Here is a 16,714-nt window from a genome sequence, read left to right on the forward strand (position 1 = left end):
GACAATTCAATATGCACGATTTAAAACTATCGTAACGTCTTTTTGAGCTCTTGCATTATTGTATCACAAAATTTACTTATTTCCAGAACTGAAAAATCTTCTCTTCAAATTTAACGGAGAAGAAGCAATAAATATCGTATAAATTATTGCTGAAATATCAAATACTTATGTTAAACACTTATATATTACATTGTAATTTTATTACATTCAAAACTATTTTTATATTTTTTTAATAAGAAAAATTTTATTTGACATATGCAACAGTGGATAAAAAGCGTATTTGCACTTTTATTTCGAAATAACTTTGCACGAGGCAGACACATTGCTGCAATGCGCTTTATTTGATGTGTTAGCAGAAATGAAAATTGTGTAGTCCGACAGAAACAATTTGCAATAAGATATCTTATTGCAAAGTAAGTATCTCAAGATATTTTTTCTTCAAATAACATATTATTCCAAGCAAGATGGGCTATGCGCAAATACTTGTTTTATCTACTCCTTGCAAAGAACCAGCTCGTTTTTGACGTTTGAAAAAATTATTCACGTTTCCTGTAAAAAACAAATATAAATGACTTCGGTAATTTTACACCGGGGTAAGGATAAAGGGTTAACGAAGAAGATTACGTTTTACTACATACCGCAGAACGATCGCGGATCTTTCGCGTCGAGATAATTAATGTGCGTGCGCGCAGCGCGATAGCGATTTCGCTATAATTCACGTTGTCATTTTTCGCACTTCCGAGGCTATTTAAACATTTTACGAAGAAAGTGGCAGTCGGAAGATACTGTCGCATGCGTACACGACGATTTACATCGTGCCTTTGTCAAATCTGGAAAGATGAGCGTCGTTATACGCTCAATTCCTATGGGAATTCAATTTAATCGATAAAATGCGCAAACGATTGAATTTTCTCACAACGTTTACTGACAAAAGTTCTTAATACAATCGAGCCTACATACAGTATTGGTCGCAACTATTTTTTTCGCGATAGTAACGCGCAAAATGCGATATATCCGAGAACGATGTCTCGAATAATAATGACAAACGGAGACGAGCCGTATTAAAGAGCGGAAACAATGTCGCAGGAAAAGATAGCAAGATAAAAAAATGCTATAATCAACTGACAGCGGAGCTTCAATTAATATATGTTCTTTAAAACGACCGCAATATATTATATTATGTCGCTGATATCGCAATTTCGGGCGAATTCGTAACGCTTATGAAAGCGGAGAATGAAAAGAAAAATAGCGTGCGATATAATCGATACCGATCGTCGCCCCAAAACGCGTCGCGAAAGACTAGAATGATTAAGAATAAACGCGTCGGGCGCGATTAAAAACACGGGATGCACATACCTAACGACAATTAATAACGAGAATTATTGTTACAGTATTACGAGTAATGCGGTTCGAAGAGTGGGGCGTCTCTTTTTGATTTCTGGCAAATATAATATTCATTGTTATATCTATATATGTATATGTATATATGTATATATATTACGTAAGGGACATAATATGTACAAATGTCGCGACGCAGAGCTGAGTCTCGTTGTGTTTTCCAAGTTAACGTGGAGAACTAAGTCTTTCTGTAAATTGCCTTCTCTTTCCCTCGAAGTAATAAATGAATATCAAAAACTTAAAGCAGAATTCTTTAAAAATAATGTCCGCTATTGTTTCGATAAATTGATATCTAAATGCCTTTCTAATATTAAAAAAATGATTTATGTAAAATACATTACATGCAACAAGCAAGTCTTTAAAATGCGTAAATCATCAATTGTGCACAATCATTGCCCAATGTATACATTCTCGTTTATAAATAAAATTATTAAGACGAAATGTTGAAGGATTAACCAATGTCGTGTATAATTCATTGCAAAAATTCTACTTACCCAATAATACTCTATTCTAGATGAAATACTTATATTTTGCGGACTTTATAAACTCTCTCATTGCGCTTCAGTATCGCGCTTATGTAATTTTTTTTATTTTTCGTCATTTATCACAGCATCGTGCGTTACAGCGTTCCTCTGTTCTACGTTCTGCGTTCTTCAACAAGATGGAAATTGCATAATTAATTATACATGTACTTCAACGAATCGTAGAAGCATCCAATGATAAAAATCCATTCGTAATTATTACGAATGTATGCGATGTTGTTGCCGAGTATACGTCGTATTCACGTAATAATAAATTAACATCGTATCTTGTCATTACATTCTGCTATTGCACAGCGATAATAAGACCCATGCAAATGTGGACGGATTGCGATTTTTACGTGCGGATCGACGAATTTCCTACAACGAAACATTTTTTGATATTTCTCCGTTATCTCAAGTAGCCCCCAGTTATCGACTCTATTTTCAAGCGTATTTTACAAAATATAGAATACACTTCGTACAAAATTCCTACGAATTTTGGAGGTCAAAAACAGTAAGACGTCCCAGACCTCGCGGAATTCGATCTTTTGGGATAATCTCAATTACGTTCTGTACTCGCGAAGGAAAGTCGCTTCGAAGATCAATGGTATGTCAAAAAATCTCCCTGCTCACGTAGCACCAACGCGTGTGCTGAGCGCGAATTTCTCCACGGGGTCAATTTCCCGGTGCGATCAAGGATGAGCCTGAGGTTTCCTCCGTCGACCTCTCTCAATCGGTGCACTCGGAGGCAAAGCTCTCGAGGTCCACGTAGTGCCCGTTCATGTTGTCCTCCAGCAGCTGAGCGAGATCCCTACGTAGGATCTGAAACTCCGGCCTGCGGTCGGGATCGGCGTGCCAGCATCGGGATATCACCCTGAAGAGCTCGGTTCGACAGTGCGAAGGCCTCTCCAGCCGATAACCGTTGTGCACGTTCCGCATGACTTCCCGCGCCGTCATATCCGGGTACGGTGTTGAACCTGAACAGAGAGCACAAAGTGGTGCGATTATTACGACGGGATGTCAGCACGATAGGTCGCGGTAGGAAGAAGCTACCATCCATTGATTAAAGTACATGCTTTAACAAGGTATAAATTGGATATTTTCTCTTTTTCCCTAGTGGATATTCAAGATGATCGTATGTGTGTAGCCACATCGGGTTCTTTTAACTGATATAAGGACGACAAAAAATGGAAGATTCAGGAAATCGCTATAAAATTTTGATGATATATTTAATGACATATTTTGCAGATTAATTTCTTTTTCTTTGTAATTTTGTTAATTAAATAAAATTAATAACACAAGTTTACATTTAATATATAAGTTTACTTCCAAACTATTAGCGTGTCTGCACAAGCATACCTTTATTTTCATATCAAATAATAACAACGCAACAAAAGGATTCTCAATCTTTTATATTTTTACTTTAAGAGGCTTTGAGTAAAAAAAATAATATTTATTCCAATAACAAGCTACCGAAATCAAGCAAGTCACTTAGTCATTCTCGAATGACAGGCGATGAAGGCACTTACCTAAAGTAACGATCTCCCACATCAGAATCCCGAAGCTCCAGACGTCGGTCTTCGTCGTGAATAGGGAGTAGATCAAAGATTCGGGGGCCATCCATCGGATGGGTAAGGCATTTCTGCCGTGTCTAGTCTCGATCACCTCGCCATCCTCGTTGGCGAACCTCGACATGCCGAAGTCGGCGATTTTGCACAGCTTGTTGTGATCCACGAGGACGTTTCTGGCGGCGAGGTCGCGGTGGATGATCTGCGCAGAGAAAGAGAGAGAACCAAGTCACACCGATGAACGACCGGCGCTCGCTCTCGAGAGGTGCATGTTCCATTACGTGTGCGATTGCTTACGGTCTGCCCGCATGACGGGGAATTACACGCTATTACGAGTTCGGTGCAGCGAGTCGTCTCGAGAAAAACTCAGCCTTGAGTCCGAGCTCGCGCGCGACAAAACGGGATTCGCGGTACCTGGAAAGGACCAGTGCGTGTCTGCGCGAAGACAAATATTGTTTTAGCGACACGAGTGTCGAGTGCTCGTCGATAGATCCGATAAATTTAGCAATATTAATCCGCCGATATGTGCTCAACCAAATGTGCTACTGGAAAGCAAGGATATCCGAGAAGAATGAAGAAACGAGAATTTAAATTTTTTCAGTGGGTTTTGGTCTTGCAATGACAAGTGAAAGAAACATCTGCATGGTTGCCTAGCCATCAAAGGTATAGACAATTCGAATGCAAAAAAATGTAATTGAGGTATATGTAACCCAATCGCGAAGATTATGATACTCGCGTTGCGCCATTTCGTGCAGCCTCGCCATTACTATTAATTATATTTTAATTAACCGTTCAACGTGCATTCGGCCAAATGAAGTTTCGCTAAACGACTCCGAAAGCCGCAATGACAAACCAAGATGATAATTGTTATACGCAATGAGACTGGATGATGCAAATACGACGTTACGAAACGTCGAGCGCATCAGCTGCGCTCGCTGTTGAAAATTCTCGTATTGAATGCAACAGCGCGTCTAGAATGCATCCACATTCGCAGCTGATGGTATGGCACGCGTACACTATCATTTAGCGACTACGTAATTGTCTATTAACTTGGGAGAATAATTTTTGCTGCGCCGTTTCCTGGAAACTATTATACGAACGGAAACTGGTAATTCAACATTCGACGAGAACGATCGGGTGCTCGCAGGAAGGGTTCGGGCTCTTCGTTTCCCTAATTATCTATTAATCGTCAGGTGTATCCTCCTCAGAGTCGCTACGTGCTCTTCCACAGGCAAGCGCAAATTTTCCCTTTCCTCTCTGCGACGCGTAATAGAAGCCGTTCTAAATGACAATTTCTGAATGAAGAAATACTTACTCCATCATTCTCGTTTTAATCAATAATATGCGCATCGAGCAAAATAAATTGCGCGTAAATTTTCGTCTCGGCTATCTGCATAAAACACTGGCTGAATTTTTGGCAGATACCGGTTCGCATCGCGATACTTGTATCACATGGCCAATATTCCGTCGACGTTATGTTAATTTTTGTTTATCGCAGCTGCGCGTATTACGATCCTGAATATATTATCCGAAGCCAGTTGATCGCCTGCCTAAGCATTTAGTAATAAAACTAAATTATCTACACATATAAACAGAAATGTATACTAAATACGTCATCTTTGTTAATAGCAACCAAATAAAAGTTTAAAAATCAAAATATTATTTAGTGCGATATTGATATTCATGTGTAAAAATTAAAAATAAAATTATTTTTCTTGTGAAGACATAGCAAAAAATCTCTGTAATTTAAAAGTTATAAATGTTTGCTCGGTGACATATAAATGACATAAAATCTTTGTCCATATTTTACTACAAAATGCATATCTTATGATAGTCACGAAACTAGTCAAATGGCGTAGATTGTAAAAACCCTATTGGGGGCCGTTTATCGTTCTCGAATCGAGTGAAAAAATATTGGACGAATAACACGAACATCCTTAAACTCGCTCTTTATGAGATATAAAACTTAATCTTTGCCTAGTGACACAGATCTGCGGGCAGGAATGTTCCTTCAACGAATACGATGGAGGTACATTTTACGACTGTGTGAAAATGTTTGAGTTTAAACATCATTAACGAATTATTTGTCGTGCAGTCGATGCTCTCCGCGACCTTCTACAGGTAGATGTCAAATGTCCTCGAAAGACTTTCACTTTTTATCTTTTTTCGCAAAGCACAAAAAAATTTACGTGAGGTCTTTTCTTAACTTCATCTTTATATATAGACAGAAATGGGATTTAATTTATCAAATTAAAACGACTGAAACTTCCGCGATAAAAAAAAAAATACGCTAGGTATTACCGAGGTATTACTTCGAATTCATAAGTGCTTCGCGAAGCTATTATCTTTTTTCGGTAATAAAGAAGAAATATTAAAATCGCGCACGAAGCAACTCAGCTACAAGGATGGGTATAATTTTGCATTATTACGTACATTATTCTTTATATTCGCATCGCTGCATACCCACAACTGCAAGTTTACCTATCTATATTTTAAATTGCGCAATGTAAAAACTATTTACCATGTTTCTAACAAACGACAGGATGTTAATAATTGGTCGTAAAAATTGTTAAACATGTGATTTCATCATCTCGCAAGTAATAAAAATATTGATTGATTAAAAAAAATCGTGCACGTTACAAGAAACCTTGACTTACAAAAATAACTCTAAATAACGAAATTAATAACTTAAAAAATTTTAAACAAAATAAATGATTACAGTATCTTGAGTATTACACAAATAATATTATATATAAGTATACGTTAAGTATTATATTGTTTAATCATTAAAGTATTTCAGGCTTGTTAAATTGTGGGGAGATTAACGAGAGGGCTTCTATCTAAGCATTTTAAACGACTGTGGTGCGTATCGATCGGCGAGGTGTCGCGCCGAAATTTATCGCGATTCCTTTCCTTTCTTCTTTAGCCGTCTCACTATCCTATCCTTTAGGCGGTATGTAACGCAAAAAAAAGAAGGAAAATCACGAGGGACGAACGGCCGAGCAATTGTTAAGCGCGATCAGGCTTGAAGCTACTTTTTCTCCTAATACGACGGAACAACAATTATCTAGAGAAACCTGAAGAACCTTCATAAATGCGCCATAAAGAAAAATTAATTAGCACGCATTATTAAACATCGATCGCAGCGGTGTCGCGACATTGATGTGATGTCATTGAGAACTGCCAAGACATTGGCATAATAATGTGAGATTTTATTATTTTTATTGTATACTGGAAGAAATTTTTTTTTCTCTTTGGCGGACGACGATTAGTTATAGACCTTGCGAATTTTTAACTTATAAGTAAGTATCTTGGTCGTGTATAAAAAAATTAACACGATATTACAATGATCGAGTGATTAAGTTAGAAAAGTTTTTTAAAATTATATAAATTAAAGAACTGCAGAGAAAGGTGCATTAAAAAAGAGATGATAAAAATGCACACCATACGCATTGATTTCATCAAATCTAAAAATATTGTAATGAAATTTACTATGACTCGTTTTTTCTCGTATTCGTCGAATTTTTCTTGATGGACTTCAATGTGACGATGCACGTGTCGTAGAAAAGCCGGAAAAGAAAGCAAAAGAGGATATTGTTCTATTCTATGCGGACACATCGTATGGGAAATAACCCTTAATTTTTTCCATAAATATGAAATATGAGCATTAAAAGCATGTCGGCCGTTCTCACGAACATTAAAGTCAGCTGAGATTTAACTCGTTCTCTCAGTCTAATTGTATCATTAGAGTTAAATCTTGATAAACGCCAATGTTTATATACCGAGAAACCTGTCTTGAAAATATTCGTACCTTTTTTGATGCAAGATACTCCATGCCTCTGGCCACACAATATCCGAAAACCGTGAGATCCCTCGATGTCAAGGCTGCCGAATCCTCGCTGAAGTTGTAAAAGTACTGCCTGGTGCGGTGATCACGCAGATACGCGAGCAGTTTGCCGTACATGACATACTCCAGTATGAGATAATGAGGCTCTGCAATCAGAAAAAATCATTAAATCGTTTATGTTCATTCATGGAAGAACGCATTGGAGCGTGTCGCTCCTGCGTTTCGAATAAGGGGATCTCAATCAACCAAGGATAACTCTTATTCATCAACTCTTACTCATGATTCAAATGAGTAATGCGATTTTTACAGGACGAAGCGAACGTATAGTATTACGAGGCGTGCATGGATTTGCTTTAATGGCGATTTACTATTCAAGGCACACTATACCGTGATCCAATAAATTGAAAACATTGTCATATATAAGGAAAAACGGCATTTTTTTTCTCGGGCATCGATTACGCTTTCTATAAGGTTGGTCGAATTTTTCCCGACTGCATCGACGTGACCTCTTATTGTAATATAGTCGAAAAAGATGTAAGTGTAATCGACGCGCTTGAATTGCAAACATGTAAATGAGCCTCTATGTGTATAATTTTATTAAATGTAAATAATTCAATCAAACATCAGAATATCAAATGTGCAATAAATTAATTGCAACCTGTACAATTATTTGTCATTATTGACGTCAAATAAAATATTTGTCGGAGATAACAATTTTGAATATTTAATGATTGCTTTAATGAAGTTACATTTTACGTGGAATTTATTTAATTATATTATATTAAATTTTAATGCTTTCATCGTAACAACGGCTATATAAAAATGTATACAGACGATTAGAGGAACACATGATGAGGATGTTGGAGAAATATTTTACGTTTGAAATAATTTAAGAGAGATGCACACTTGGAAGAGCTCTCGCTTAGGTAGTACCCGCTTGATTGTAACTTATGGAGCCACTTTTGTCGGCGCGTCGAATCGTAATTCTCATATTAGGCCGATATTGCCATTCTCCCTAATAATTCTTGTTCGCTAAGTAGCATATGTTAGCGTACGCTCCTCGCTTCGAATTAATCGAGTTAGTACGTTTTTCCAAGTAGATTAAACGTAATGCTTACAATGCTTGTTTCGATCGTTAAGTCGTGTGTTATTAAACGTGTATTAACAATTTAATATCATGACACAGTAATGAATAATTTGCATCCAAATTACCATGCTACACGATGCATGTTTGTACACGAACGTTAATATATCCATAAACTTTAATTAAATCTGACAGAAACTGTCAATTAATGGAAAAGTAAAAATAAATAGATCTTTATTAAAGTTGCAATTACGTAATAACTTATTGGAAAAAAGATAAGATTAGTTTACATGTAAAATCACACTTAAAGATTTTCTTGCTGCAATTTTACGTTCATTCGTGTGACCAACTAATTAAGATATATAATATATATTATCTAATAATTTAGATGTTATAGAAAATTGCAATAAAAAATATAAAATTAAAGCAATCGCTGCATATAAAGAAAATGATCTCTTTTCAAGAGCAATGCCTGTTATTATCTCGTTGGCACATAATATTACGAGGTTCCATTATCAAATACGCGCGTTGAATTCGTGTTAACTGTACACTGTAATGCTTTCGTTGCAAAAATCGCGGATCCACGCCTATGTCGATCGATATGGCACGCGCATGATACAATAGCCGTGACGAATGCAAAGCCATACGAATGCGCAACGGCGATACGTGGGCTGTGGTATCGTTCACGTTTCATTTTCACGTAGATCATATTTTACGCACGCATTACTGATAGAAACATATTCGCGAAACAACGAAGCGACAATACATATAAGCAAGATAATATATTCGGCCGACGCGATGCGTTGAAACAAGTTCCTTTCGGATCTCTTTTTAATCATACATCATATGCAAATTATTCGGAAACAGTCGACTGTAAACAAAATTATAAACGCGGTGGCATTGGAGATTTTGACGCCAATCGACGGTTTTTAAATCGTGAAGTATAATGACGTGCAGTTAATACCGCGAATTTAGGGAGAACTCGTTTCTGAGAAGACGCGAAATATCAGGAACTTATTTAATGAGAAGTTTCATCATAAAGCGAAACGTCTAAACCATATTATCAGTCTCTTAAACTTCCAAAATATTATCCAAATGAAAAACTCGTTCTAAAAGGAAGAGTACCGCGTTCTTAAGTTCGTAGGTTTTAAAGAATGCCGCCTTTTTAATGTTGCTCCTATTTCATACGTCGTCGCGAAAGCAAATAAGCCGAAACTTGATTAGGGACAAAAAGAGAAAGACGATAGCTAAATAAGAGAGGCTCATCGTTTTTATCAGACACGAAGCATTTTTTAATTGAAACGGAGAGAAAATCGTTTAGCGATAAAAAATCCAACGCAAGTATGATGATGTCTTCATCAGGCATTAATGCGAGACTTTAACGACACGCGATATGTTGAAGATATTATAGCTTAATTTGTGTTTCTGAGATGGACAAAATTAATAATTTTTTTTCTATTAAAAATATTTTACATTAAAAATATAAGAATTTGTTAAACTTTTTTCATTTGTCACAGTTCTCTGATTGTTAATCATTTTCTTGGCGGTCGAAGCATGACTGTTCGACACAAGATTTATTTTCGTTTAAACGACGATCGTAAAACGGTCAAAAAGACTTTCCTTTGACGAACGTCGCCGGAAAGAAATTTGGACGTGGCCGCGAACGATAAATGCGATGGAGCCGAAATTTAAATGTCGTAAATTTTATATGGCTCGTCTCGCGTTCTTGGACCGTCAGGAACTTTCCACGTTCACCATTGTGCGAGGGCAAAGCTACAGAGAGAACCCTTTAAGGTCCGCACCTTGAGATGCGTTAGTGACGCCCGAAATGCAGACACACCTTTAAAGTCCGCGATTTGCCACAGCAATCATCTCGACCTTTACTGCGCCCACGATAAGTATTTTATCGTTACGATTGCGGGCTCACTGAACGAATATCTTTCCTCGCCGAGTTTATTTTTCGCCTATTTCTCTCGTAAACGATCTTTTTCAGTGATTAAATGTTTCATTAGCTCCATTAGCACATTCGTTTCGCTATTCATGAGAGTAGAAAACACTAAAACAATCGGTATTCTTCATACTTTTTTAGTAACAACTTAACGTCATGATTTTTTAACGATTCTTACTCTTACTAAGGAAAGATTTATATTTCTCTCAAATGTATAAATCCATAAATCAGAAACTTGTTAAAAAAAAAATTACACGTATGTAAATTCCGCTGAAACGAGATCATTATAACTAGCTTAACTTTTTAAACATGTTTTAATTAATTGATTGAAATAATAGTGACGTAATTTCATTAATCGAAATAAATCGAATTGTCGCACTTAAATGAGTCGAGCATCCGTCCAGATCGTATCGTCGCCTGCTATTTTATTTAGTTTCCTTTGATTCGCGAATGGAACGACCGTATCGCGAGGATACCTACTTAATAAACGTATTGTGCCGGGAAGAAGCACTTCGCGGGGATGCGTATGGAAATTTATACGAACGATGAGAATGACGATACCGAACAGCGCGTGGAAGAAGAGAAAGACATAGGTATAATGGTCTCTGCCTCTCCGTGATTCATCTCGACACGTTCAAAATTGCTCGAACTTTTTTGACGTCTCTATTGCAAATTTGTTCCTCGTAAAAAATGCAAAATTAAATAAATTAATTTACGATCTGTAATACGTACTTTCTCGTTCGTCAAATTATCAAATTTAAAAATAAAAAAGTAATACACAATACTGTGAGTAAGATTTCAGAAATAATAATTATTATATTATTTGAATTAAGATTTTAAGATATTGATGTATATATTGTGTGCAATATATTGTATGTATAAAAAATATATGTTCAATTAAAATAATTTTTATAAAACAAAAAAAATATATATATATTAGAATTAAACGTAATACGTGAAATAAAATTTTTAACATTTCTGAGTTTTATAAATGATTTACTGCACACAGAATTTTGTGTATGTTTTTTTTTCTACTGAACGTTGTTAAAGTTCTGGAAAGGCGTAATTAATTTTCTCTCTCAATTTTTCGTAATAAGGACCAATCTTCAAAAGAGTAATCACTTATCCGCAAGAAAATTATTTGCCAATTCGTTGCGCGTATGCTTCCAATAATAAACCCTCGGCATATCAAGTTTCTTCGAGTACTTGATTCGATATTATGGAAGCAGGATGCTGCGATTTTTAATCAATCAAGAGATACGATGGAATAACAGAGAACCATACGTCGATTATACCTTTGTTTGCAAATAGATGCAATCATTGATATTTTTATGCAAACTTATGCATGATGAAACGACTGCGTCATATCAAGTGAAAAATTGATTTGATTGAAAAATATTAATAAATCCAATTGCGTCCACGAAGCCAGATTTCGAGATAGACAATTTTGATTTAACGTCGACGAAGCAACATTGCAAGTAAAATACATAATGCATAAATTTTTTACACGACGATTTAATTTGCAGCTGTCAAGTTTGTGGATGTTAACTGTAATTATCTATTATGGCATAGATAACAACACAACGAAACGGATAAATCTTCCTGTATGTACAAAACAAAGAGATTCTCATGCAATTATCATAATGGCTATCTAATTTATCGTCCTAACCCCTAACGAACACAATCGTAAAGACAAACATTTTCACGCTGACCGTTTAATCGTTCTTGTGTAACTGTCTTCTTATGCAATCATTAAAGAATTTAAAACATACAAACGAGTCAGTCAACAACATGCAAAATGCATTTTGCACATTTTACACACGTAAATCATCGATTCTTAATGCAAATATGCGATTTAAAGAAGCAATAAAATTTTTTCAAAGCGATTTATAATTTCGGCGCGTCTTAGATATTACAAGTAGATAAAGTCATGTACAAGATTGCGATAGATTGAATGAGATTGCGACAGAGATTTATCGTTTCATTATATTTAATTTATTTATTAATTACATGGAATATATTGTTCGCGGAAATTTTAATAATTTAAATGATGAGCTAGGTCGCTAACTCATTGCTCGTCCGCGAATTTCGATTAAACCACAAGGACGACTAGTAGAAGAAGCATCGCGAACGCATCGCGGCGGCGGCGGCGACCCGATTGGAGGAGTCGCAATCCAGACACGGTTCTATCTCTGTATACCTCTCTTCGGCGGGACTTGATTACTTAATTACTATATACCGGCGATCCGCGCATTCTGCGTCGAAGTGCCGCCACTTAAAACACTACCATCGGTTTTTATAAAGTTTACGCTGCCAAGGTTCGTGCGTGAGCGGCGACATGCAAGGTCGTAGATAAGTGACGGTAATGAGGAAGATTCACTGAGTACAGCTGCAGGTGCAGCGCCGATTGCTCGCCGATGCAAATCGAAATAGGGGCCGCGTGCGAGGATACGTTTCCGCGGGAAATTGCGCGATGCATGTCGCACCGTCGGGGTACGTGTTGATACCATATAGTATATTTCTCCTCTCTGTTGATTATACTGTACGATGCGCAACGTACGCAGAAATCAGGTTGGAAGCAATTTTTCGTTAATTGAAAAAATATGATACAAGGTTCGGTTGGTTTCATGCAATTACGTTTGAGAAATGTTGGCTATTAAATTAATGTTACCAATCCTATATATTTCTTATTTTTCAAGTTTTAAAATTATTCCACTTTTAATTGAAATTTTTAAGTTGTATTTTAATGTTTTAATACTAATTCATGAAGTTCTGTATATTATTTTCGAAGAAAAATTAAAAGTATAAACAGATTCATGTTATATACAACTTACCTTCTTCGGTGCAGCAACCTAGAAGTGTTACGACGTTTGGATGACTGCCCAATTGCTTCATGATTTCGAGTTCTCGATCTAAGTCTTCCTTTTCTCGATCGGAGGCACCTTCTTTGACAGTTTTTACTGCCACTAATCGGGTCGTGCCTTGATGACCTGTCAAATCATCGGCTTCGGCCTTCCACACCTAACATTTCAATTTAATCATATTTCAGATGCCTACTAGGTTTTAAAAATATTTTGGTCCCTTTTAAGACATGCAACTAATCAACTCTCGCATTTTTTAAATGCATTTGATCTAAATAATGTTAATTAATTTGATAAACGGTAATTTAAGATCGTGGAATCCAATTTTCTCGGGTTCGTTTTATGTTATTAAAGATATCTATATTACCGCTACTTTGGAAAATTTATAAACTTTGATGGGAAACAATTACGCGAATCGCTCTGCGCTCAGATCCGTCTTTTCATTATTAGAAAAAAAATCTATTGCGATAAATTATATGTTCCCCAAGTTTTCCCACAATTGATTTTGCATAATCAATTTTCGATTATACCAATATTATACTAACTACCTATTATCGTATTTCATAAATAGGTAAAGCGGTATCGCACATATTGAAAGCTGTTATTACTATTTAAATTTATTTAAATCAATGCGGATAGAATTGCACAAGCAAAAAAGTTAAATAAAATCGCTTGAGGTTAAATTAATATCGGAAGAAGGAACCACATTAAATTTGTTACGAAGATTACGTTTCCGCATGAATTTCAGGTATTTCATAAAATCTATCCGACCGCCGCAAATTATAGGCATATCCTTTTTTATAGCCGCAAATCCTTTTTTATAGGGACGCCGCAGAAAGTATCTTCTCACCTGGCCGAAGTTTCCTTGCCCGAGGACTGTCTGTAATCTAAGCTTATCTCTAGGAAACTCCCATCTGGATTCTTGGGATGGCGGAGGCGGCGGTTTCTCAGCTTCGTGACACTGTGCGGAGAGTCGAGAGTTAAATTGCAGTTTAGAATTGTACAAAAATAAATTCACGCTAATTCGCATACGCGCCGAGAGTGAACGTTCGACGCGCTCGTCTAGAATTAATGTGTCTCACACCTATCACTGACGTAGAAATTTCTTTGCGTTAAAGGAAACGAACTTCCGGGATTTTCCACTGACGTGTCTCTACGTATAATGTAATTTTCCTATGCGTTATGAAACGTTATGAAATCAATCTATTATGTATTACGGGCAAACAACTCTGAATATTTATGCAAATTATTTCTTCAGATAAAAAATACAGAGACAGCTTTTAATTAAACTGCATTAAATAAAATCAATATCTCGATATTAATGCGTAAATTATTTACTCCGAATACGTTTTTGCATGATCTCTAAATTGAATAAAATACAGTTCGAACGAAAAAACTCGCGTTATCCTGAACGCGTCGAAAAAGCTGTGCAAATAATTACTATGTGTCTGCCGTCGCATTAAATATGCAGAACGTTCGTTAATTTCTCACCAAGTGCTGTATTCTCGGTAGCTTTGTGATCGCCTTCTCGATGGACGTCTTGAAGTCGCCGTTTTCGAGATTAAGAGCGTCCTTCCTACAGCTTATCTCCGATGACGTGTCCGACTCCTCGAGCACCTGCATAAGCAAATCAACGTCAGCGCAACGTGTATGCAACATGCCGCACGCTCGCGCGTCGGGGAGCCGCTTGAATCGGTCGTCACTCCCGTTTAATTGGGAAGCGTAATGCCGCGTGGCAATGAAGATCAGCAAGATAGATCGAGACCGCGTCCCGGGAGTATTTCCGCGAGTAATACTGCCGGTATAAAGTTAGACGAACATACCGCGGTTTTATATGAAAATACAACGACGGCGTTTGTTACAATAGAGATAAGATGTACGCAAATAATTCAAAAATAAACTACCAACTATATATCCATCGTGGCTTTTAAAAAAGTCGAATTAACTATAATCGCGCTGAAATATTTTTGATAATTGAGAATAGCAACAAAGAGAGTATGTGTATCATATAAAAGCGTTTTCTTACACTAAATTTTTTACAGTTTATGTAAATTTATGCTTATAAATAATTTAAGTTCGTAATAAAAGAGAAAAGTTTTTGATATTAACTATCATATTAATAAAATTATATTAATAACTTTTAAATTTAATCTTGTATTTATTTTTGTTTATAACTCTTTTTCTCTCTTATAACATTTATAATTACTCTAAACTTAATAAAGAAGTTCTTAATGTACGGAAAATTTTGAATATATCTTGAAACCGATATTAATATAAAAAAATTATGTTTAATAATTACGCGATGTATTATCACGCACAGATTACTTCGAAGAAGAATATCTACAGCAAAGAATCGCTGCTGTTATGCGAGAATCATCAGGAAAGCGGATCGGTTTGCCTGTCGACGGCGAAATTTCAATCTCGAGAAACACAGCATGCCCGAGTTTAACATCGGACTCCGGGCGAGCCCCAAAACGGTCTCGCTTATTTATTTGGTCCCTGTGTGTACTCGTCCTTTCTCCCTTCTCCCATTTGCGTGCTCCTTTTTTTTACCATCCACGCAAACCTTTATACCGCCATTCAGATTTATTTCCATGACTGTCAAGTTAAATTTAAATTTATATCCGCGTTATTATTTATGAATGTCTTGCAGGCGTGAAAGCATTTCGCTTATGTCATTTCCGGAAATTTTGTGGCTTGTATCATTAATTCCGCTATTACTTCTGACGCCAAAAAAATTTTAACGCTTGTTATTTGCAAGAAATGGAATTTCCGCAATTAAAAACTATATATATATAATACAGAATAGAAATATGGTTTATCAAAAAATATTATGACAAAGAATAAATATCAAACTATGAATTTATGATGAAATATTTAGATGGAAGTATGTTACCGATATAATGATCAATAATTACACATGTAACGTAATGTGCGGCACAAATATTCTCATTTTATGACATGATTTTCTCGATGAAGCTCGTACAAAAAGATTTTCGACCTTCGATGCAACGTTCTTCTTAACATTCTGAGGAAAATTCCGCGGAAAAAGAATCATTGTAGGTAATGAGCCGAACAATTTTCGCATTATCCAACGGGGCACGTTCATTTTCTCATTACTACAACGTGCCACGCTCCATCCAATAATACTGCGCTCGACGAATCATCCCGAGATTATTCTGCATACAATGAACTTGTAGTAATTGTCGGGGGAAAGGGGAAGAATTATTAACCATTTCATGAATCATCGCGAAGTTAGCCTTCGCGAAGGAATTATTCGATGACCGCGTTTGATTGTTTGATATTCATTCACGACGATGTCACGGCCACGTGATAAAGTGGCATGGAATTTGCAACTTGCAAGAAAAAATAATAATAATTACGAATTTTATCCTACAGAAATATATCTATTTTTTATTACTAACTAATTTTTATTACTACTCAGATCTCAAACCTGGCAATGTCTCTCATTATGGATTTAAAACCC

The 16,714-nt window shown here is 36.3% G+C and overlaps 1 protein-coding gene across 1 annotated transcript in view; it reads right to left on the minus strand.

Annotated features, from left to right (window-relative positions):
• Positions 1-902: 902 nt before the first annotated feature.
• LOC139820094 (uncharacterized) overlaps positions 903-16,714 on the minus strand; it is a 168,332-nt gene continuing 152,520 nt past the window's right edge. Inside the window, exons 3-8 of the mRNA XM_071790069.1 lie at positions 14,719-14,844; positions 14,078-14,188; positions 13,201-13,387; positions 7,299-7,480; positions 3,449-3,689; positions 903-2,896 (exon numbers count right to left, since the gene is read on the minus strand). Of these exons, the coding sequence (XP_071646170.1) occupies positions 2,649-2,896; positions 3,449-3,689; positions 7,299-7,480; positions 13,201-13,387; positions 14,078-14,188; positions 14,719-14,844 (1,095 nt within the window). The 3' untranslated portion in view covers positions 903-2,648. The remainder of the gene's footprint in view (positions 2,897-3,448; positions 3,690-7,298; positions 7,481-13,200; positions 13,388-14,077; positions 14,189-14,718; positions 14,845-16,714) is intronic.

Source organism: Temnothorax longispinosus, chromosome 10, assembly GCF_030848805.1.
Source record: "Temnothorax longispinosus isolate EJ_2023e chromosome 10, Tlon_JGU_v1, whole genome shotgun sequence".
NCBI lineage: Eukaryota > Metazoa > Arthropoda > Insecta > Hymenoptera > Formicidae > Temnothorax > Temnothorax longispinosus.